General features: G+C 42.9%; 1 protein-coding gene across 1 annotated transcript in view; it reads left to right on the top strand.

Annotated features, from left to right (window-relative positions):
* The window catches only part of SMOC1 (SPARC related modular calcium binding 1), a 133,557-nt gene extending 114,398 nt beyond the window's left edge, over nucleotides 1–19,159 (top strand). The window contains exons 11-14 of the mRNA XM_026060989.1: nucleotides 1,122–1,227; nucleotides 11,333–11,580; nucleotides 18,264–18,314; nucleotides 19,125–19,159. Of these exons, the coding sequence (XP_025916774.1) occupies nucleotides 1,122–1,227; nucleotides 11,333–11,580; nucleotides 18,264–18,314; nucleotides 19,125–19,159 (440 nt within the window). The remainder of the gene's footprint in view (nucleotides 1–1,121; nucleotides 1,228–11,332; nucleotides 11,581–18,263; nucleotides 18,315–19,124) is intronic.
* Nucleotides 19,160–25,051: the final 5,892 nt, after the last annotated feature.

Genomic DNA, 25,051 nt, shown 5'->3' with positions numbered 1-25,051 from the left:
ACATTGCTGCTTGTTACTAGGGGGGCCCTATTCTCCTGATATCCATTTTCTTAATCAGGTGACTAATTGGTAGTGAACGGTGATTTGGGGAAATGGAGGTAAGGGATGTGGTGATGACTTCTGTGTCCTATCAGAGAAGACAATGGGATTGCGAACCATAAAAGCAGTGACCAAAAAAACCTTTGTGCAGAATGAGGCCTGTTCTGGAGGTGATGGGGATAAGTATGTTTCTTGGTAGGCTAAAAGCGATTGTTACAATATTACTGTGGTAGTAAATGGAGCATGCTTATTGCTCTTTCCTCTTTTCATGCAAGGAGAGTAGGAAAAAGCAAGGAAACTTCATAGACTGCCTCATAACAGTGAGGAGATGTAGATATTCCTCTCAGCCCTCTCATAAGGGGCTAACACTGTTAAGGAAAGGAAGCTCTGTAAGTCTGTGGTTATGATGGTGGGGAACTGGATGTCCTCAGGACTAAGTAATGGAAATGGTTACCAACCTCCTCTTCAGACCACTTCATCCAATTCTTGCCTAAACCAGCAGTGACTGGAGGCTATTGCCCTGTGATGGCTTCATCTGACTTATTTCCCATGCAGTGTGATTGTGCAAAGAACTGAAGTATTGTGGAAGCTCCTGGCAGGCAACATTCTCTGTGCTCAAGGAGAGTACAAGCAGCAGTGCTCGCTTTGGCCCGTGCTTCAGGAAGCTTTAAGTTGTCAGTCAGAACCTCAGAACAACCATGTTTTCAGAGGAGGATGACTCAGGAGGTAGTGAGTTGTTTTGTAAACTTCTCTGCAAGTGTCACCATGGGAATCCCTGTCTGCCAGGCGCTTCCAGCACATCCCCATGGTTATGCTGGTAGGGAACTGGGAGAGGCTGTAAAGCTAACCACACAGTCTTCCTGCCAGATATTGTTGGTGACCCTGTGTGTGTCTGGATAAAAGCTGCAGGACAAATTGCCAAGCAGAGAATCCCGTGGAGGGATTCTTCTGCCTTTCTTTAGGGACTGTGCTGACGGCTGCCATGTTACAAACAAAGGAGGTTCTGACTGATCCTTGCTGAATTGGGATTGGAGACCCATCCTGCGCATTCTCACATTAAACATCCTCTTTTCTTTCTGCAGGCTGCCCAGAAGGGAAGAAAGTTGAATTTATTACCAGCTTACTTGATGCACTCACTACGGACATGGTACAGGCTATTAACTCAGCAGCACCTGCTGCAGGTGGGAGGTGAGTCTGGAAAGCACTGRAGCTTAACGTGAATAAGGTGGCTGCAGACCTCTGGATGACTGTGAGGGGGGCTGGGAGGGAAGTCTGTTGCCCTGAACTGATTCTGATTCAGCTGGATTACTGTGAGAGGAGCTAATGCCACATCTTCAAACTCTGTTCTGTCATCATAACCCTGCCTGCCTTTTCCCACCCCTCCTCCCTGGCAGCTGTTCCACCATAAAGGTTACTATAGCCCATTTGAAGTGTGAAATGAGAGCTCAGTGGGAGGAAGTAACTTGTTCTTTTGTCCCCTGGTGCATGAAAAGACCTAATAAAATGCAAATGGGTAGAAGGAGACTGTGTGGCCTAGTGGCTACCACAGGGAGTGAAGAATGTGAACTGAATTCTTGGCAGTGCCACAAGACTGTGGTTTTTCTGTAGGGCTGAAGCCAGTCTGCGGATGAGGAGAGAAGCTGTTTTTCATGACCTTCCCCTCTGACCAGTTGCCTATTCATCCTCCTTGGAAGGAGCAGCAGGTCAGGCCTGTCACAAGAGATGCACGAGAGTATGCTTTTCTGGGCAACTGGAGAAAAACTGAGGTCTTGTCTCCCCCTTCTGCTTGGTAACAGAAAATCCCCTTAGTGTGGCAGCCGCAATGCTGTAACATGCCAGGCTGAACGGGACATTGAAAAGGGACTGTGATGGATTTAAAAGAAGTACTATATTGGCTTAACCAGGCAATACTTCGATGGTTCTGGTTTCCCCTGGCTCTAAACAGGGACAGTGCTGGCTTAGGATGTGGGGATGGCACATAGCGTACTCATGTTCGTAGAGGTGTGAAGATAAAGGAGGTGCCTTTGTGCACGTGTTCTTTTTATGGCTATTGTTCCAATCTATCGAGAGTAATGTTGATCCCATGCTTTCCTCTTTCAAAATGCAGAAGGAAGCAATGTCATCTTTAACTACTCAGAACAAAAACTTCCTGGGTGGCACCTTTGTGCCTCTTGTTTTCAGTATGGATTGCTTGTGAACCCACATGTTTTTAACTTTGCATTTGGACCTTACAAAATCAGGCCAGTGGCTGAATGCCTGCAAGCTGAATATTCTGTAACCCATCGAATTAGCAGTATATGCCTAGCATGTCTGTATTCATATAAACAGGATGAAAAATGTCCCAAGGATGGGAAACACGTTGTTCTCTCCCAGCCATAAGCATTCCAATGTCAATTCTGTGTAATTTGCATGGTTCAAATATAGTGGGTAGGGGTGGCGGGAAGCCCTGGAGAGTATTTGATATTTATTTGGCATCCTTGGCACAGAGACTGAAACCCAGCCAATGTAATCATCACTCTTAAAATAAAGCTTAGTATAAATCAATATTATAGAGACCAAAGATGTATGCCCCCACTGCACTTCTATAAACCCAGCAGGCATGCTTCCTAATGTTCCCCAAGCTTTGTGTATTTCTCAGCTTTCAATAGAGCCCTTTCTGACAGAATTTTTCACTGCCCAGCTCTTCACACAGTCGTCATGTTGATTTATTTTCAGCTCCAGTGTCGGTGGCCCAGTGTGCAAGGGAAAAAAGAAACCTTTTAGCAGGCCATCCTTTGTAAGGCAAAAGGCTACTACCACCGAAATATTCTGCCTGCCCACAGCCATGATTAAATTCAGGAAACTGCTCTGGTATAAACTTCCACGTGTATCAGTTAGGCTAGACACAAATGCCAAAAAGCATGCATCAAGTTTTTCCATTGCAGCGTGCCATCATGGAGCCATTTATTTTGCAGCAAAAGCATTTCAAGGAATCCTGGGTACTTAAATGAATATTAATCAGTACAGCTTTCATTTTGTATCCCTGAATTTGCAGCGTTGGGAAGCTGTCTCTATACAATGAGTTCTGCTTTCCAAGTTTCCCAAGGGGAGGAAAGTCTTGAGTGTACTCTTCAAGAACGTCTGAAAATTGTCTCAGTGGTCCAACTTCTCTTCAGCACTGGAGATGAAAGTTCTGTTCCAAGAGGAAGAGGTATTTTCCCTATAGGACTAATCAACTCATGTCCAGCCTTAACAGCTAACAAAGTACTGCATTTATGAGAGTGCTCATGCTGTTCCTCCCTGGCCCAGGTGTGCTGCGAATGTCATATTGAAAAGAAAAGCTAGAGATCTGGCTGTCTGGTTTTTCTTGATGTCAGCTGAGGCAATCATATTTGTAAGGCAAGCTTCACTTGCTGCAGACTCTTCTTTTTGTCATAACAATGGCGGAACCAGGCTCTGCATTTAAACACACACTAGTTTCCTCTCTAGCCTCCCTCTTTCTCTTCCTTTAGAGTGCTCAGCATTTCATCTTTCAAGTTGAAATTCTCAGGCTTGTGACCTTCACAACTGGGCCTTTTTAGTGTTTGAACAAATGCAGCCAATGATCTAAAGTAAACTTTAATGTATTACCAGAAAAGCTTGGGCCTGTTGCAGTGGGCAGGCCAGGCAAACAGCAAGATGTATCCCCGATGTCAGCTGGCCCCATATATTGCCCCATGTATTTTAAGATGCAGCAGGTGGGTAGATGGAATGTAGGGCCTCGCTTCCAGAACTGGGACAGAATTGAGACAGTACCCAAAAATGAATGGCTTCTGAAATGGATGTGAGCTTGCAGTGTGGGACTGGGGGAAAAATTTGAACCTTTATAATCAGAGTAGCAGCAAGTAGGAGTATTAGGTAAGGGAGGGGCAGGGGTTGATTTCCATCTCTCCTTGGCAGCAGACATGAATACTAGCATACAATATTCACCTTTGGTATCAACGTTAAAAAATGTGACCAAACACAGGGAAGAGCCTTGCTGAAGATTCAAGGTCTGAAAAAGCCCAACAGTGACAGTCTTAGAGCTCAGCCTTCCTTAGGGTATTAAAACAGAGGTTGAAAGATGATTTCTTATAACTGAGTATCTCAGGAGGTCCAAAAACTCTACAGGTTCTTTAGTTTAGTAGAGAAGAACATGACTAGCTGTATAGAAACCATCTTGTRATCAAAATTTCTTTAAAACGATGGTGATTCTAAGGCAGAACAAAGTAATGAGGGGGATGGTGGATTCCCTCTCTGCAAGACTTTCATCTTAGGCCTGATGCCTTTCAAAATGTCTCACTGTAGTCAAACCAAAGTTATTTTCTTAAGAGTAATTTGGTTCATGTTCTGTGAGTATGATATACAGGAAATCGGATTAGATGACCCTGTGGCCTTCAGTCTGAATCCAAATATGTAGAGTGAAAACCTCTTGCATTTGCTGAGTGTCTTCAGCTTCAAGACATTACCTGTTTATGCTGCAAAGCTATCTGTGGCTTTGCAATTGATGTCCTTATTGCTTTTACTTGGTGAGGGGAAGACAATGGGATAAATGATAGAGATCTGCATTTAAAATACTACATAGAGCTGTGCTAAACTGCACACTTTATACTTGGCGCACACAAAAACAATCTAGTAGCAGCACAGTGAGGCTGTACAACTTGGGTTGCTGCAGGCAATGTAAGTAAAACCTGATAAGACCTTTTTTTTTTTTTATTGGGCATGCTTAAAACAACCTTGTAATCCCTTATAGGTCTTGTCTCGTTTAAGCAAGTTCAAAGCTATTGACTTTAATTGAGTTACTCTTGCTTTACAATAATGTAAATGAGATGAGAACTTCCCTTCCTCATGGCCCTGGTTTATATTACAGCAAAATAGCCAAGTAGACTTCATTTAGACTTTTGAAACAGAAAATCTCTGGTAAAATTCATTCTTAAGTTTATGTAATAACTCCAAGGCACATCTTGTTACTGTATGTTTTCAAAGCAATTAAAGGAGCGCTTATAGGAAATTGGTTTATTAACCAGTGTTTGGTATCCTTTTGAAAACACATATAGCTGAAGTTATTCATTTATAAATCCTGCATAATAGGAACAACTTTTTTTTTAAATTCAGACTTGGCTTTGGTACATTTTAGTCTATGACTAATTTTCTAAGTCAGATATTCGTATCACACAGGGCCTAAACTAAAACAGACCAAAGGGGATCCCAGCCTGGATTTCCCTGATCTAAGAAACTATTTTTGGTCCCTGCCAATTCAGAAATGAGTTTTAATTGCCAAAATGTGTGCACTACAGCTTGTTACTTGATCAGCAAAAATATTAATGCCCTGTGGAATTTTAGGTTAAAGGGGCAGCTTACAGCAGTCATCCCTATAGTATAACACACCAGCTGTGTCCCTTCATTTTAAGTTGCCAATTATTCCTTGTGTAATAGCCCTAAAAAGTCCTTCAGAAAATTGCCCCCAAGGTTCCCTTTCATGCTCTAGCTGAGTAGTTTGAAGCAGACAAGTAAAGCTCAGCACATCTCCGGGGTGTTCTGAAGTTGAGCCATGTTTTAATAAAGATTGACATTTTCAAACAGTATAGGGAAGTTAATGCCCAACTCCTATTGCTTTTCAATTGAAGTTGGATACCAAATTCTCTTTATGCTCCTATGGAAATTCTAGCCTAATTAAAGATTGAGAGAGTTAGTGTAAGAGGAGGCTCTTTGAAAAGTCAGTGAGGGGCATAGGGAGACAGTTTTTAAACCTTCTAAATGATTTTTTTTAAGCTTTCTAAATGATTTTTCCCCCAAACTTCAGCAAAGTTTTGTTCAGAAAAATTTCGCATACTTAGCTAGAGGAGAGGTTAAAACTGGGCCTGTAATAAGAAGATAACTTACGTTTTAACTGTGAAAGAATTATAAATTCTCCATAATGAGCTTGGACTGTGTAGTACTCTTTTGTTTAGCTTATTTTTGTGTTAACTTCTTGATTCTTTTGCTTCAGGAAAGGGAGAGTGAGAAAACAAATAGGCGATCCTTTTGCAATTTCATTAGAGTAATCCTCTTACATTCAAGCCTTGTTCCACGGTTACAGCTTTTAACTTCGGGATAGGCAGCTGCAGAGAAGAACAAAAGGAGAGCAAGAAGTGGAAGCAGAGCAGGAACAATTATGAATTATACCTTAGGTTATTAAACTCATCACTTTCCACCTCTCACATTGGGGATCATCTTAGTCAATAGCTCTCATGGGCCCCATCTGGCAGAATCAGTCCTATCAATTCTTTAGCTTTGCTCACATCCATCTTTTGTTCAGCAACAGAACCAAACAAGGTGTATATACTTGAAAAGTGTTTTCGGGTCATAGAAACTTCCAGCTTTAAACCCTGTAGCCATCCTGACTAAACACATGCTTTGTGTATTAGGAGTGGAAGCTAGGCTCACTTTTGGCTATCCTGTTGCTGCGGATGCTAGCAGCTTCTTGTCCATCAATGTTCTTTCTTCCTGGAGTAACTCCCCCTGCTTTATAGTTAGCAGCCTCTGCGGTCTGGAGTTAGGTGATGTTATGCTGGTCTTATTCCCCCTCCTTCCTCCTGCCTCAGCTGCTGTCATTGCTAAATAAAATTCGTATTACAAAATAATGAGTTTCCTAAAGCATTTCAAGCAGGTAATAACCTGCTGGATACTTTAGAGTTCACACCTCTGCTTTCTCTCAAAAGCAAGATTTTGTATTAGGACTTTGTCACTGCAACAGTGTTGTGAGTCACTGCAGCCTATTTCTGGATGCCGTGGGCCTGCAAGTGTGTAGGGAGCAAAGGATCAGCTTTGGTAGAAATGGACTTCAGTTTACTCAGTAGCATTTAGAGGGGCACATTACACTTTGACAGTGCAGTCCTATGGAGAATAATGTGATTGCACACTGTATGGGGTTCTGTATGTGGGTAGCATCTGACACTGCTGCTCTCTTCTACTTTACCCTGTATACATCTCCTTCTTTCCTGGTCCTTCCCACTGAGTTAACGCTTCCCATCTTGCTAGACTGGAAAGTATTACAGGCTTTATGCAAAGTGCGTGTTCAGAAAAACTGTCCATTTGAAATTTTGGCATATACTTCTCTATTTTCTCTGCTCCAGAATTCAGTACAGCTGCAAAGACCATGTGCCTGTGTTTTTTTCATAGCCTCTTTGCTTTCTGTCTGTACCCTGGTTACACCAGATGACATGAAGATGATCTGTGGAAGTGTGCCTCTGCTAGCAAAGTAGTATTGTTAAAAGTAATAGTTTGTACATTAACCTGGGTATCTCCAAGCATTAGTCATCTAAGAAATATTCTCCTCCTATGAAGGAGGTGATAGCACAGTATACAGGAGGAGGAAGAAAGGCTTACTTAGAGAAAACTATTTCCTTGATGCCAAAGAATGAAGAAAACTGAGAGAGCAGATAGCCTGTCCTAGGCTATTAATGACAGACCATGCTTCACTTCCCTGTTGGACTGTGGGTGGATTTATGCTGCATAGTGTGGCTAAATCTACTGGCTTGTATACCAGCTAGCTTCCTTAGATTTGTAAAATTAACTTGGTCAGAGCTCATTGCTCCCGCAGCACTGAGCTTCTTTTGGCAAGTGAATTAGTTCAAGTCTCTCTATAGTTTATAGCAGCCTACAGGATAGATAACCCTGTATTTGTATCAGCACCATGGGTACAAATCAGGGGTAGTGTCTCTGTGCTCTGCTAAATATTCCCCCCCCCCGCCCCCACCATCATGAAATATACACATACAACCCCTTCTGCTTCAAAGACTTGCTTCCATTGGCAGATATAACCATGTATGAGGGTGAAGGAGGTATTGCAGGGGGGTTTTTTCTTTTGGTTTCTTTGCTTGTCTGAATTATTAATCATCCTTTAGGGTGGGTTGTTTTGTCATAGTTTTAAAGAGTACAGTTAAAGGGAAAAGCAGGTACAGCTGAAATGTGGTCAGCATGAGAAGGCTGAGAAACTTGTCAAGTTCTTTGGTATGGTCTGCCTTTACTAGGTCTTCCAAAGTTTTTACCGCAATGGAGTGCGAGATTGGAATTCAGTGAATTTTAGTTTGACTAGTGGTAGAGCAAGAGATGTTTTCCTGCTGGGAGTCGAGAGCGTACAGAGCAGCTTTGCTCTCACTTTTTTTTTTTTTTTTCCTCGATTCCTTTATGGTCTGAATGAGTGGAGAGGCAGCCCAACAACGATGTGTGCCTCTGAGGGCTGCTTTATTTCTCTTGCAACAGGATTGGAGAGACAATAGAGGGAAATTCTCCTGGAACACTCCAGAGAAATCTGTGCTTGCAGGACAATTAGAGTCCCCAGATACATTTCAGCCGACCCACTATGTATGTTGTCATGGTACATGATCAAAGCTAGGTGGGTTAGCAATGCTGTGAATTCTCATAAACTCATGTTTCACAGATGGAGCTCCAGTGTCTTGTAGGGACAGCTATCAAAGTCATGATATCTAGGTATTCTGTTGTAACCTCAGTCTTTTTAGCGTATCACCTAATTTCACAATGAACCAGGTAGATATGGCTGTACTGAGATGCTGTGGCTCCTCAAAGTACTTCCTGGGCTGGAATTCTGGATGATCATCAAAAAGGACAGGCAACCAACTCAGGAACTGCAGTACTGCTTAGCCAGCCAACAAGAAGTGGCAAAAACTCAATAATGGCAATGTCTTCCTTCCTCCTACAGTCACAGAAGTTCAACTAATTCCTTTTAGCTCCATTAACATGCTCTAGCTTTCAGCATGAGCACTCAGCATGTTTGTAATGGCTAGGATATATCTATCATCACCTCATGAGTCAAAGTATTTGTACTAACCTGTGGATTTCCTTGGTTTTCTTTATGGAAGTACTGAAGAGAGTTATATTCCCTCTCTTAGTCTGTCTCTTAAATAGAGGCACTCTTCCTTCCTGCTTTTGAGTGTCTCTTCAGCAGGTAAAGAGAAGCTTGTGTTCCTGTCTGTCTTTCTGCTGTTGGTTCTAGGGATGCTCTGCTATATTCTCCATTTCTGCCTTTCCAGTTTAGGACCTTCAGGAAATGGAGGTCAGAGCCAAGGGCAAACCAAGGTGTGGACAAACCACAGATCAGGTTGTGTTCCTATATCTCAGCAAAAGCAGAAGATCCTCCCTCACAGTCCAGAACTTCTAGTTCTTGCTTGCGGCTGTTGAAAACCAGCTAGTCTTCAAATGATAGCCAGCTTATTTCCAAAAGAGAGAGAGGCCAATGACTGTGTTCATAAATGTCATAAAAGCAAGCGACAGGATGTGTTTTTATTCTCACCTGTCATCCTGGTCTTCACAAACAGTTTTGAGGTTCTGAAAAATCTGGGCACTACTTTAGCTTTCTGGGGAGATCTTTGCAATTTCTGCTCTTTCTTAGGTTGCATGAGGGGCTTGCCTTTTATTTTGCTCCCAAAACTAAGCCAAACTCAGTCCCCAACCTCCTCTTCCTCACCCCCAGTGTTTATTGCACTGTACACTGACCAGGTGCTGTGACTGAGTGCCAAGCTGCTTTTCAGCTAAGAAGTAAATGATGGAAACAGTCGCAAGTAAAACCTCAGGAAAAATGTTGTGCAGTTTATTTTCCTCTCTCCAGTGTGTATTTTTACTTGTGTCAGGGTTCCAGATATCTCTGGATAGGAACTACCTTTCTAAATTGTGTTCTCATTTGCAAAAGCTATCGGAGAAGATTACCAGGGATAGGTCTTCCACCTAAACTCCAATGCTTGCTTTCTGCCTCTTGCCGACTTTCCTTCACTAGTGATGTAAATTACTAAGGAGGCAGGGTAGGGTTTTTGTTTGTCAGGTACTGTAGCTGCTTTTTAGAGGCAAAATTGATCATCTTGGAAGGTCAAAAGGATTATCTCTCTTCTAATCCCAAAAAAGAATTTTTCAGTATGACAGTTTAAGTATTTATCCTATCATTTTCTGTAATGAGATTGATGACAGTCTTAAAATGTATTTTACAAAGTACACCTACAGTGAAATTGAATCTGGGTTTGTGTTTCCTCATCAGCTAGAATGCCCTGAACTCTCACCACAGTCTGGATGCTTGAAGCCTGCAACTGTCCCTCTTTCATTGCTGGGGAAGGAATTAGGCAGCAGCTGGAGGTATCTCCTAGAGTAAGTCAGAGGTGGAGCAACCACTGCCAGTGTAGCAGTTCTGGCTGCTGCCTATCCCCTAATTTCCATGCACTAAAGTGTTTTATTCTTGGGAGGAAGAAGGCTCAAGCCTCAGCCTCATTTCAGCATCATTTCAGCTTACTCTATTGGCACACTTGTTACAAATAGAGACAACTGACTGTCTTAGAGCAATTCTTGGAGAATTATTCTCCTTTAGAAAAGATTTCTTCCCTGGCCCTTCATATCACTGAGGACGAACTCCTTTCTCACTGCTGCTGCCGCAGAGCACCAGATACTCAGATACTGCTTAAACAGGATGACATAACAGTGCTTGTTCAATAATGGCTTGAAATCAAATGGCAGCATTCTCTACTCCGGCATCCTCAGCTGTTGTTTTTTCTCATCTTCTTTTCTCTGATCTTTTTTTGTTGTTGTCCACAGAAGGAAAATGTGAGCCAAATAACGTCAAACTTGTAATATCAGAATGAATAAGAAATGTAGCAGAATGAAGTTGCCAGTTCTGTAGTATTGCTTATTAATGGATTTGTGGTGCTTGTCTACTGTGGAATTCTTGTATATAAATCAACCATGTGAAAAGCATTAAATATGCTGCAAATACAGCACAGGAGTTAAGATCATATAAATAGACACAGTAAGAATGTTGCCTTATGCCAAGGACATTTTCAAATAGTAAATGTGTCTTGCATTAAATGAATTTATTCCCGTTCTGAAGTTTAGGTGGTGTTATTGCAGAATCTACCATGATAGCTGGCATTCATGGCTCTCCTGTTGGTAATTTCAGTGGGAGCCCCAGAGTCAAAAGGACCATCGAGATTGCCGCTTGTGCTTTAAAGGGGATCCTTTCAGAACTAGGCCTAGTTTCAGCAATGAATGTCGGGAGAACCTGAGCTGTTGAGGGTATCGGTCTCCAGGACTCTCTTGGCACCTCTTGTTAGTGTGAAAGGATATTTTTAGAAAAAGTTAATCTCTCTCAAAATAGCTCAACTAGAAGGAGGAGATTGTAAGGCATGCATACTTATCCTGCTTTAAATATGGCATAGTGTGTGTATGACTCAGGAAGCAGCTCTGGCTCCTTGGCATGTGCTTGACTGTTGATGAAAGCACCCCACTCCTCTGGGGGCCTGTGCTTCCTGTCTTCCAGGTTCTCTGAGCCAGACCCCAGCCACACGCTGGAGGAGCGAGTGGTGCATTGGTACTTCAGCCAGTTGGACAACAACAGCAGCAATGACATCAACAAGCGGGAGCTGAAGCCCTTCAAGCGTTATGTGAAGAAGAAAGCTAAGCCCAAGAAATGTGCCCGGCGTTTCACTGACTACTGTGACCTCAACAAGGACAAGTCTATCTCACTGCAGGAGCTGAAGGGCTGCTTGGGAGTAAGCAAGGAAGGAGGTAAGTGCTTTTCCTTTTCCATGAGAATAAAGGACTTGCATGGAGTTAAAGCAAACTCAGGAATCAGTTTCCTAGCAGGTGATTCAAAAGCACCACAGTTCACGTGAGAAAATAGGTGGGACTAATATCCTGCCATGCAAATGTAGTTCATTATTTATGTTATGGCTCTGTCTTAAAGCGAGTATCACAGACATTTGTGCTAAACACTATACAGATACAAGTCAAAAAACTGACCCTTGCCCAGAACTCTGCTTATACTCTATAAGTCCTTGGAAACTGTAGTTCAGATCAAGTCCTTTCGGAGTAATATACTGCTAACCATATTCTGTTGTCTGAAACACATAAGCTGGATGATGTATGAGCCAGCAGACGCAATCCTTCTCCAGAGATCCTGTTGACTAACAGAAATAATATTTATTTTCATTGCTAAATCTAGCATGCAGGAGAGTGGATGACGCAGAGAGAAGAGCAACTCAGAAAGAAAGTGCGGGACTGTACTGTTGCCTTTTTTCAGGGTTGAATTGCACCTTAAGATTGGGAGAGAAATAAGGCATGTCAATAACAAGGGTTTTTTTCTTCTGTTTAGTGTCTGAGCAACCAACCCACCCTCCTTCCTTTTCCTCCTCTTTCATCTTCACCTCATCTTCTGCTGGGATCTGGACCAAATCGATATTTTTGGAAGTTTTATGAATTGAAACTGTTCAACCCAAATTCAGTAATTATCAGTCCTTCTTGACTGTGGACAGATTTGCTTGGCAGGAGAAGGCAAACAGGGAGATTCCAGGGGACTAATTTCCTGTGCAGGTGTTTTGGCTCTGTGGACAGCTCTTGTTCTAACCATCACGTTGGTTGGGAAGGGTGGGTAGCTTTCTTCAGGTTTAACCTTTCCTGAGTTCCTTTACTCAGGTTTAGCACAAGTAGGAAGGGAGTCAGTGCATTTGGGTATTGGGAAGTTGCCTTTTCTAGGTGTTTTGCAAACATCTTAGAATAATAAACCTGGCACATTACTCATCAGCTGTGAGAAGCATTCAGTTTCCCTGGCTCAGTGGAAGCTTTTTCTTAGTCATCAGTACCTTACTGAGGAATGACATATCAAAATAGCAACTCTGTTCCTTAATTTTATTGCCTTCCCAATAAGATGAATATGCCAAATGAGTTCTGTTGCTATTTGGCCTGGAATAAGACTCTCTGGAATCTGATGCCATGGCTAACTGACTTTTCAGAATTCAGTTTATGGAAGGGGGGGAAAAAAAAAGAGAAGAAAGAAAATGAAAATCTTTGATCCAGAGTGAAGGGAAAAGAAAGCAGCAAGTGAGACATGTTGTTGTGTCTGATTGCCAAACTGTTTGCTGAGAACACAGCCCGACCTTTCATGATTTCTTTCACTGCATGAGGACAGGATTATGTGTGCAAAAAGGGGCTCCAACCTTGTATCACATGGTTTCACATACCTGCTAGGGACCCAACAAGCCTCAGGGATCAAAGATAAATGGACAAGTTACATGGGAGGGGAGCCCTCGGGAGAAATGACTGGGGAAAGTAATACAGAGGGCTAAAAAGCAATGCAGGGAGCAGATGCTAACAAGTAGAGAATAACTGAAGGAGCAGACTCTAGAGATGCAGTAAGCAAGCTTGTGATGGACCTTTTTAAAGGAGCCATGAATTTGTGAGGCGGTAGATGACATGTTTACCCTGCTTTCTATTCACAAGAACCTCTCAATTAAGAAATAGTCAGTAGCTTACTCCTTCTTCAACTTCCCCTTATCCCAAAACATGGATGCATGCAGTCCGTGTGTTTCCTGTCTATATTTCTTTCTCCATACCATGGCCTCCACACATCTGCTTGGGTTGTGGTTCAAGCCAAGAGCTGGTTGGGAATCTTTTTGATGACATACTTTCTGTTGTAAAGTGCCAGTCAGATGAAACCAAAACTTTTTATAGAAATGTTTATGGTTCAAAAAAGCTACGTTGGAAAGATTTTTCTGGTCTGGGTTGGATGAAGAGGGGTTTGAGGGAGGCAGAGGAACACCAACATTTCCCCTTGATGTGCTTCATCACTAGCGCACTTGCCTCAGCTGTTTCAAATCCTTCTTGGTATCCCACAGCATAAAGACTAGAATGGGGTGGGTCATCATTCCAAGTGGTTGTGCCTCCTGCTAGGCTAATTGAACACTTGTACTGATTTTGAAAATAAAACTTAAAGACAAAATTTGTAGGGTTTGGGATGATGAGAATTACAAATGTTAACGTTTCTGCATTTTTGTCAGTTTTTTACTTCTTGATTTTGTTTCTTTTTTTCTGGACAGTTCCATCCAAACATGGAAATAGTGTTGCTTGGTGGAAACACAAGACATAAATCAGCACTGTTATATGCCTCTTGGGCACTAGGTAGACTAAACAAATAAGATTTATGTGGGAGAATTCAGCAGGGATATTCATAAGGACAAACCTGAATCTGAGCTGTTTCCAGCTTAGGATCAAATCTGTCTGAGATGCATATTTCTATTGTTCTTCCCCTCCTCGGCAGGTACTTGATCCGTATGGTCACCTAATATGTTTGCACTGCCAGCCAGTGGCTCTTCAGTGAGGAAAACCTCTGCCCAGTCAGTCATCAGCCATTCCTCTTTTCCATCCTTATGATAACCCAGGAAATTGCTGAGGAGTCCAGTAGGTCTGGCCACTTTGCACAGCTCTTTCCACTCTGCTTAAATCAGATGCATTTCCATCCGGGGCAACTCTGATGGAGAAGTGTCATTCTCAGCAATCAGAATGGAATAGGCACCAAGAGTCAGCTTTGAATGGCTTGCAGAAACCTGCAAATTGTTCCTTAAACTAAGGCAGAACAGATGGAGGGCTTGTAGTTTATAGTGTACCAGAAGCAGTCTTTGCCTTCATTTGATCAACGATTATCTGTTTGAAGGATTGTGGAAGGAAAACAGACTGATTTACAACCTGTTAAAAGTTAGCATTCATCAATGCAGTCTGAACAGCCTGAGTCAAGGGGGGAACCATCTGTGATGAAAGGACAAATTTAGCTCTATGCATCAGTTCAAAGACATGGTCCTTGAGAGGAGATGGACACGTGTTGCAAAGCTTTGCTGGAAAGTTACTGAACGCAAGATTAATTGGAGTCTAGTGATCTCAGAACTGTAGATCTGAGCAAGGCTTATACTAATTGTGCTGGCTGCAGAATGTTGGAGTTCAGTTTTACCTCTATATTCTTCCAAGTTTAGAGGACAAAGTCAGCATGTTGTGCATGCCCAAAGAGCAGCTAAGGGATTAAGCAGGGAAGAAGTGTCCTTCTGCCAGATGAAGGGAAGTTTCCTTCTGCCAGTTCATATCCTATGATTACTTTGCCATCCAAAGGCTTGTCAGACTGGAGGTGCTGGGTATGTTTCACAGGCCGTGAAGACTTCTGGGGTGGAACCCAACAGCTCTCTGTGGCAACAGCCAACCGTTAAGAGTGCAGTCCAAAAACAGGATCAAAATGTCTTCATTAAAAGTGCAGGATGGGTTGATTAAACAGCATGTCACTTTCTACTGGAGTTGAGCAAATACACCAGGAGGAAGAAAAAATTTTGAAGAATATAAACAGATTTAATTTGGTGATGTTCAGGACCCTTCTTTTTGGTCTCTGCAGTAGTGATAGATTTCTGTATCCTTGTAGGAAGGGTGATATTCTATCACTGTTATGCAAGCAGCTGTGAGGGAACAGTTAGCAAGGAGCAGTCATCTGGGAAAGGCCTCTACTGAAGAGATTTACTATGTGGCCTGGTGAATTATGAAGAACAACTAGTTATGGTAGATAGCTGATGTTAGTCTGAGAGGCCGTAAGAAAGCTGTAAAATACCATTTGTTGAATACAAGCAGGTAATGATTCAGTTAAACCTGTAATTCAGATTATATTTAATTAATGAATGTAAACAAGTTCACTCATTCAGTGCTTGTTTTTGTTTGCTTTGTTCAGATATCCCCCTTTGGAGCTCAGTTGGGGTGCTGTAGTTTATCATCTTTAATCTAGCAGAAATTCACCTGAGTGTTAGTACCGATCAGGACGTCAGTGTTGTGTTGAGGACACAAGATATAGGGCTCTTGGTAGCGTGTTTCTGCACCTGCCCAATAAGTCAGAGGAATAGATTCTACCTATGGAAAACTGCTAGAGTGTCTTTGGGGCTTTTCCTTCTGAAAGATATCTGGCCTGATACAGTGTAGCTAGAATTGCTGCGCAAAATAGCATATCTGTGGGGCTGAGCAAATACTTTGCATTATGAGACTTACTAAATGATGGGAATGTGACTTGGCACTTCACTGTTATCTCTGTAATACCCAAGTGCTTCCCAGGCATACTTCAGTAACCTGCTGTCACTATCTGCCATATTTCTTCTGTCTCATATCATCTTTATGCTCAGTGCAATATTGTGTTTTGGTAGGGTTTTGTTTTCTGTAGATGTGCATGTTGGCCTGTGTTTATACTGAAGGCAGCTGACTGAAGATGATATTCTTTGCCATTGGAGTGAAAAGTGATGAGCTTCATGGTAGTCTTTAGTTTTCCTGCATGGATGTGTCTGGGACAAGCCCATAGAAAGCTCAGAGCTTTGTGATAGAAAGGTCTGTTGTCCCAGCCTTGAGCCCACCTGTCATTTCAGAACTTCAGTATCAATTTAGGTGAAGTTTCCCATGCCTTTCTGAAGACAAATGAGTCTCAGTCAAAGCAACACACAGTAGTCTTAGCTGCCTTGGGTGCAAAAGCTTTTTCCTGTTATGTTCTTGTTTACACGTGCAGGCTGCTTGAACTGAGAAGGGGATTAAGTACATTCCACCAAAACCTAGCCAAAGCCATAGCTTGTTTAAATTTGGAAGGGGCGGGAAGTAAAGCTTTGAGAGCTACTGAAGCCAGCTTTCAGCCAGATCTGAATAGTACCGTAGTGGCAGCAAAGATGAGTGAAAACCCTAGCAAATGAGGAGACATTTTGCTGCACGTATACTGAGTAAAAGGGAGATGGTTTTGTGCCAGGCGGCCTCTAACACCAAGCCTTAGTAGCTGTGAAAAGCCAAGAAGGAGTGAGACAATTTCTGGAAAAGAAAGCATGTGATGTCATTTTAAATTCATGTGGTGTTTCATGGTTGGGAAGGGGTGGGAGGGGGCAGGGAARGAATTGGAAAGTCTGCTTCTGTGTGCACCCAAATATCGGGCGGGTGAGTGGGGGCCTGGAAAAGCACTTCAGAGAGCCGGTGACCAAAACTGTGTGTTACAGAGCAGCACCCTCTAGGGGCCTCTGTATTACTTGGCAGCCAGAGGAAAAGCCCAGATCTGCAAGTGTCCAATAAGCTAAAGGACAGAGAGACTCATAAAGATCCTGGACTTTTATTGCCAGACCCCTGAGTGAGTCCCAATTAGCTCTGGAAGAATCTAACTTTTGGCAACAGAGCCCTGTTTTTTATATACAGGCGCAGAAATAAGTTAGCAGTGGTTCCTCTGATCTTGCCAGGACAGATGGCTGATATGAGGCTGGTGTTCAGGGGCCTTGAAATAACTTACCACATTTATATGGTTCCTCTTATTAACAATTTCTAAAGCCAACAGGTTTTACTTTGTGATCTATTTTAAACTCAGTCACCACCACCTTTCTTCCCCCTCTTCTTTTCCTTTCCAGTGATTCCATTTCCTTCTTATAGTGCAGCTTCCTGTCTTCCCGGGATTCTTTCCCATTCTCCTACCATTTCTTTAAGTTTCTTCTTATCCTTCTCTTGCACAGAGCAAAGTGTTGTTTTTTTGTTTTTTTTTTTTTTTATTGGGTGTGAGCACCTGTATGTATTAGTGCAAGTAAAATTACTTAGATGTGTGAAGTAAGCTGTACGGTCTTGTCAGACGTACACATAAATCAAAGATAAGTCTTTTGCCTGGCTAGAGTAAAGGGTGGCAACATGCTTACTAGTTCTGGCCGGAAACAGTAGTTTCCATTTCCAGCTGATGGGCCCTCATCTGAAATCCAGACCAAGCAGATAGTAGGAAATATAACAAGCTTTCAAGAGTGCCAAGCCCCTCGGATTCCTGAGTTGCCTATACCTAGCACCTCCTAGGAACTGGTTTAATGTCAGGGTCGAAGCCCTTGTCATTAGCTCCATCTGGTGTAGGGTGCATGTTCCTACATCTCATGATGCAGTCCCAGCTGTGCAGTCTGTTCCTCCCCTTCTGCTCGATATGAGTTCAAATGTTGATTTTAGGCACCTGTTTGATCGTTTGGTCTAAGCTTTTGGTCACTAGAGAATTAGTAAATTTGGACTATCTGTATTCCCTACACCTTCACTTTACTTGGCTGCCCCCTTCTATAAGACATACACAAGGGCCTGCATTTTTCTTCTGTTTTGTTTGCCATTCACAAAAACTGTTTTTGGGACCTTCGTGTCACTTCTTGCATCCTTCCATTCTTCTTCTTCCTCCTTCCACAATTTAATTTAACTTTGTACTTGTTGCTTCTTACCCATACCAAACCTCTGGATTTCTTGAAGTTCAGATACTACAATGCAAGGTACTTAACATCTGACTTCTCAAACATGTTAGTCTGACTCTTGTATGTGAGTCCTAAGGAACGCTGGCAGCACTTGGTATGTGCGGACTCGAAGGAGCTCCTTTGTCATGCCATGGCATTTATTGCCTTTAACATGGTTCTTGGATTTTACAGGTAGCCTGAGCAGTTTCCCCAGTGGAAAAAGACAAGGCCTTAACCCCTTCAGTGAGTATCTTGTTAAAATGTTTGTTTCCTATTTCTTCTATGATAGACATGCATCCCCAAATTATTGCTCCCCTGCTCTCCTGTGTTTATGAAAAGTAATATAGAAACAGCTGGAACCCAAGGGTTCATAAGAGGTGGGAACATATTAACAGCCCTGCTGCATCAGCTCATAGTCCAGCACCATTTCTTCAGCTTTGGCAGATACTACATGGCTAAGGAATTAGCACAGGATAGAGGAACTATGGGATGAACATTCTCCTAGCCTATCCTCCCTGCTTCCAGCAAGTGATCTGTTGTATTTTTCAGGTAATTTGTTGTATTTACATTGTATTATCCTCATGGACAAGTTTGCATGAGGATTCCTCTCTGTCCCAGTTAAGGTCTGGTCTCCACCATATTTTATAGCAGTGATTTGGGCCCTTTCATCAGGCATGAAGAACAACTTTTATTTGTTTTGCTTTTAAACCTGCTGCCTCGTTGGTTTCATTGGGTGCTTCTCATTTTCTACTGTGAGAAACAGTGAGTAGTTCTTGCGCTCATTCCCCACCTGTCTTTCCCATGCCACCTGTTATTTTGTAGCCCTCCAACATATGTCTGCTTAGATGTCTTTCCATGTTGAAGAACTCCAAGTTGTTTATTTGCTTAATGATAGAAGCCTTCCCATACCTCTGCCCATCCTCCTTACCTTTCTGAGTACCTTTCTTTGTCCTGCTGTGTGTTCCTTTTGAGATGGGCTGAGCAGAGAGCTGAAGATAAGGATCAGCTAAGCCTTATGCATTGGTATAGTGATGTTTCCCGCTGTGTCCTCAGTTCTGAGCATGTGTTTGCTTTTTGACTGCCACTAAAAGTTGAGCAGAAGCATTGCAAGAGCTGTCTGTCTGCCATGGCTCCAAACTCTTTCCTACTCACTCAGAGTCCCTTAGTGTAACCCAGGTCACCCCTCTCCCCAACTCATGCATTTCATTGCATGTATAGACATTGAAGTTAATCTGCTGTTTTTATGACCCAGTCACTGAGCATTGTGAGAACAAAGTTCTGCAGTCAATTTCAGATATGATTATCCTGAATAATTTTGCACTTGTCAATATTCACCCCCCTTGGCAGGGCATGTCAAATAGCACTGATCCCAGTGAGGCCTTTCTGGTAAACTTTCTCCTTTGTGAAAGCCAAATCTGTACTTCTGCCTTCTGTTCATCATGTTTTCACCTCTTATTAATCTACAAAGAGCGCTTGCTCTGATCACATAAGAACTTTGGTTCTTTAAGAGCCTTTGATGAGGGACTCAACAAAAGCTTTCTGAAGAACCAGGTGTGGGGGGTGTGCACATCCATCTGACTGGCAAAGCATTGCCTTTGTAGCCTCTACTGGGACACTCTAATAGCTTAGCAGAGCCCTAGAACTCCCTGCTCCAAGTATCCCCTCAGTAGATTCAGTAGCATGGTGGACTTCAGTGTGTATGGTGTGTGAAGGTCTTCAAGAATGGTTGAGCAGGGAGGCTGCTGCCTTTTGCTGTTGCAGAGATGAGGAGAGGCAGCTTGGACTCTCGTTGAATTCCTTCCTCCTTGAAGGCCTGCTTGCCTGTCAGGGAAGGAGGCCAGCTGGCTGCTGCTCAAGGGGGTCAATAGTTGCAGAGTTGCCTTAAATCAGTGGGATTCTGCATCAACCATAGCAGGAGGAAGAGGAGTGGGAGAGATGTTGGACTGGTTGTTTGTCCAGACTGCATGCCCATTCCCAAGAAGGGGGAGGGAGAGTGGTGGTTTATATTTTAAAATACATCAGTCCCTAGGGCTCTGTGTGACTCATTCAACACTGTTTTTTCAGCAAGGCTGTCTCATTAGCCCCTCGCTATTTTCAGCCTCACAGCTTACTTTGGGATCCCAGCCCTCTGCGGGCCATGGTCGCAACAGAGGCTGTACTGTATCTTACCTCAATTGGCTGTCATTTTGGTTTTAATTTGCCTTTCCCTCCCCTTTCCCTGCTTCTGTTTGTGTGTGTGTGTTTGTTTTGCCTACCCCATCCTTTTCAGTAGGCCGCCTGGTGTAGGAGCAGAAGAGGGGAAGGGAAGGCAAGAGCCAACCCAAAGGAAAGAAAGATACAGCAGCAGATGGACAGACACCTTGCTGCTTGTGAGCAAGCATGCAGCATCAGCAACATCCAACGTAGCAGAAGTGGCACCCAGAACATTTGCACTTTTTAATAATTGGTTTGGGTTTGGATATGTTTTTAATCTCTTCTCAATGCCATTATCTAATACTTGGGGGGGAGGGGGAACAACAGGATCAAGACTTTCTAAAATTGGAACAGCTACTGACAACTTAAAATTGAGTTCACTGGGACTCAAAGAAAGAGATTTTTATATACTGTATATAAATATATATGTAAATTGTACAGTTGTCTTGTACAGGGGTTGGAGTCACTGTTCTGTCCCTCCTTTTGCTTTTGAAGGCTGTTAGAGTTAGAGGGACACTTTGCATTTAATGGATACAGTAATGCAATGATTTCTGCCACTAAGCCATCCTTTATTTGCAAACTGATCTCCTTAACATCCCCATGCACATAGGAACAAGCATATCAGCATGACTTGTGTTCACAGATGTTCACACAGTGCCACAGACAGATATCAAATGCTTCCTGGGAGCAGCTGAACCCCATCAGTTCTAAGTGCAAAGCCCTTTGCAATGCGCAGGCATTGGGTTTTTGAGAGAGCACAGATTACACCTAATTATTGGTGCACTGTAGAGCTGCTTAAAGTAGGCATAGAGAAGGGTTGTATTAAGGAAATACAAAGGTAGTTTCTGCACCTGTTGCAATTTGGGCAGAAATGAATTGCAAATGCATTACTGTCCAGGCTCAGAAGACATGCTTAGCAAATATATGCCATGTCTTGGGAATCTAACACTGTAAGGACATGGGAACTATAGGTCCTAGTAGAGTCAACAGAATGAAGTCACACATCATCTTTTCTGACAAGGTGTTCATCTATATGATGTATAACAACAAAAAGATTGAGAAGTCTGCTAAAAACAGCAAAGCCTATTGCTTTGCTGGAGAGCTAAGAATGTATTTGTCAGTGCAGAAAGACACAATCATGCTGCTGGTCCCTGAGAGTATGATTTACATGTGGTTCAATTCTACAGCTTGGGCCATGCTCACTGGTAAAGGATCATTTGCAGTAACAATTCTTGCCTTTGGTGGTTGTGAATCCCAAGCTCCTCTCCTGCTCAGTGGTATGCCTGTCTAGCTTACAGTATCCTTCACCTGATTCTCTGGAATCAGTACCTCCTGTGTTTTTCACTGCAGTGTCACTTTAAAATAGCAATGAATGCTTGGATTGAAGAGCCTATTGCTCTTGGAGGCCACAGATGCTGTTTCAACTACCAGCCATTTTTTCCTGAAGTTATTGCCTACTTAACCTTAGATGCAATTGTAAAATCCACAGTAGGGCGGGGACAGCCATATTAGCTGCCCTAGGTTTGAGCAGAATGGGTAGCGTGTGAGGGGAAGCACAGTGTTCTGCTTTGTGCATTTCCAGCCTCTGGCAGCACTTGCCCATTTGTAGGGGATGTTCAGAGCAGCTTTCCCCTTCCAGCCTGGGAATCCTTGTGCCACTCATCTCTGGACCAAGAACCTGCAGTCAGGGATGGCATCATGCCATGCTAATATGAGATCACTCCAGCAATTGCCTGTAACAGCACTGCATTACTGTAGAGATGGGGCTTGCCCCTGAAGGCTTTGCTGCTTTGGTAAAAGAAGTTGTGGCACAGCATCTTCATGCTGTGGGATGTCATTGTGATGATAGCATGAGAGAAACACATCACAGCAGGAGTGTCCTGATTCAGCAAGTTAGAGCCATGTTGCCAGAATTGAAAGTTTAAGAAAATTAACAATCTTTAAATAACTATTTAATAGTATTAATAACTCTTCCCCTGGGAAGGAGATTGGAACTGATTAAAGCATTTGACATGATTGAGAACACTCATGATCTGAAGTGTATATTTCAGCAGCACAATGTAAAGAAAAACTCTTCTTTAACAAGAGCAGCTACTGCTGCTGGATCTCCATGGTTCCTCACATACAATAGATGCATTTTTTGTGGCCTACCACCTCCCATCTTCTCAATTGCATCATCTCTTTTAAATACCTGGGACATATTCTCCGTGTGTTGAAATTATTTGGTTTAGTGTATAATTACAAATGTCCCCATCATTCACTAATCCTATTGTAGGAGGGAAGAATGAACCCAGCTGTATAAAAAAACAACTCACCTTTTCTTTATATGCTAGTTTTAGGAATTAAAAGCTCTGGCTTTTCTTCTTTTTTTTTTTTTTTTTTTAATATATATGCATCCAGCCATTGGGGGAAGGCATTGCCCCACAAGACTGGGGGGAGCACAGACCTGCTAAAACTCATTGTATCTTTTCTTCTGGAAATGTCAGTAAAACAGCCAGCCCATGCTACTGTCTGTCATGTAAATCCTACTGCAGAGCTCCTCTTTGTTCATCCTTGCATCCTTCCCCTCTAAAAGGGCTGCATTCACATGTAGTTTGCAATTGAAATTGAGTAAGCTCTCCAAGGAAGCCAAACTAAGAGTGGCTGTTGATGTTAGCTTTGGCAYTGGTGGTGAGGATCCATGTCGCTATGCTGAAACTGACTTTGCTAATGGATTGTGGTCCAAGGATTGTATTGTCTTCCTTTCTGCCCTTAACAGGAACAGTTTGGGTCACAGCATCCTCACTTGCTCAGTTTGCACAGTCCTCTGAGCAGCTTCTGGCAACATTTGTGCAAGGCCCAACCAGCATGATTGTGTGATGTCTGGACTGGAGTTAGGTTACTTGTTCTGTGTTTGTGTGTTGGAAGTTCACACAGACCGTCCTGGTCCCAATTCATAAAACCCATCCAATCCATTGTTCAAGCAATTTGTGCTGGTTGGCCTGCTTGTTGTCAGCACAGAGCAATGCCTCAGCTTCCCTCTTTTCTTATTGCTGTTCTTGCCAAAAACTGGCCAGTCCCCCTGGCTGCAAGGCAGGTATAATCAAATATATCCTTCTCTGGAGATGGCAAGTGTGTTCTGCTCTGCCTTGCACCAATAGCATCCTACTGAAGCTGGGACAGAGGGAGTGTCAGAGTTATACCTGAAAGCAGACCCTGGACATCTCTCCTCCTTCTCCAAGTCCTCCTGGCCTCTCCAGCTCTGCTTTGAGTGACAGCTGAAAGCAGCTGGGACAGAGAAGAGAACCAGGGATCCACGGTGCAAGTCATCTGCTCTTCCTGACAGAAGCAAAAAGCCTTCCTTTTTTTGCTGATCGTCCAAAAAGTAGAGAGTTGGAAGGAATTGCATTAAGATGGGATTCTTTTGTGGAAGGCGCTGCTTTCCACGGCCTTTTGGGGGATATGAGGGGAACTATTTCAAGCACAAGATAAAATATATATTGAACTTAGCCTGCCCCAGCACATTTCTGTCTATGACATTGTTAGACTGAAAGGCATCTGTTTGATTTTGGTTTTGTAATAAAATAGATAACTTTGCTCCAGTGTCTTGTGGTGGTTTCTTTCTGAGTCTTGATTTCTGTCCTTCTCTCATGTCATATTCAGACTGTTACCTAGGCAGCGCTGTAGGAGAGGAAGGAAACTTTCCTTCTCCCAGGGGCCTGTGTCAGTCTTTGGTTGGGGGTTGAGTTCCTTAGAGGTTTCGCTCATGTGTGTAAGCCTCCAGGTTGAACTGAAACATGCCTAGGAGTGCTGTTCTCTGTGGTTTGATGGCAGGTGCCTGAATCTGCCCAGGATGTTTTGAAAGGCTCTGAAGCTGCAGCAGGAGAGTAGAGGTGAGCTATAAAGGTGGGAGCTGCAGCCAAGTGGGATATCAGCCACAGTCTCCCTAAACTAGGGAGAGCAGGAAGCAGGGCTGCTGCCTCCTGTCTCCTCATCCCCTCTTACTTAAAAGACTTCAGATTGTACTTTTGCAGGTCAAGCCTCCCTGCATGGGAGCCTGGAATGAACTCCTCTAGGTGGTGACCAGAACATTTCATTCCTCAGAACTGCCAAATAACAATGCATGCTATAGGAAGCATCTATTACTGTAAAACATGCTTTTTCCTAGGCTACAGGGGGATGGCATTCACTGGAGGATGCAGGGCCAGGCCTGTGACAGGAGGCCACACACCTTTCCCATCAAGCAGATATGACCAGTTTTCTCATTACTGTCTATGTCATTTCAGTTGTTTACAAGTAAATCTTTTGCAATTAACAAGCTCTTGTCTATTATACATCAAAGGGTGAGGAATTACATAAGTATAGACAGTCCCAAAGGGAGGTTTTCTGCTTTTATAGTGGCAAGGAGCTGCCTTGTTTGTAGGTAGGTAGAGAGGGTTCTGTTGCCACTGTTGTCCTTAAATGAAAGTTAAATGATGAAAGTATTGCAAACATTAGGGAGAAAATGTGAAGATGAGTGACATTGGATTTGTCAAGAATAAACTGGTAAACCAAGCTAGTTCCCCTTTATTACCAGGATAACAAAATGGGGATAGGGGAGAAGCAGTAGATGTCATCTCTAGAGTTCTCTGAGGTTTGAAATTAAATAATTAAAAATAGAAAAAGAATTTCAGGAAAATGCTAATACTTCTGCCGTGCTTTCTTTTTCTAGGGTCAGCATAAGGCCCTACAAAAGGCCTCCCTCCCTGGCAGTGCAGTAATTCTGTAAGGAAGTAGAAAGAATTAAAAAGAGCTTGCTTCTGCCTTTG

Source organism: Apteryx rowi, unplaced genomic scaffold (assembly GCF_003343035.1).
Source record: "Apteryx rowi isolate R43461 unplaced genomic scaffold, aptRow1 scaffold_173, whole genome shotgun sequence".
Taxonomy (NCBI): domain Eukaryota; kingdom Metazoa; phylum Chordata; class Aves; order Apterygiformes; family Apterygidae; genus Apteryx; species Apteryx rowi.
Note: the sequence above shows the minus strand (reverse complement) of the source record. Positions and strands in the feature narration are given on the sequence as shown.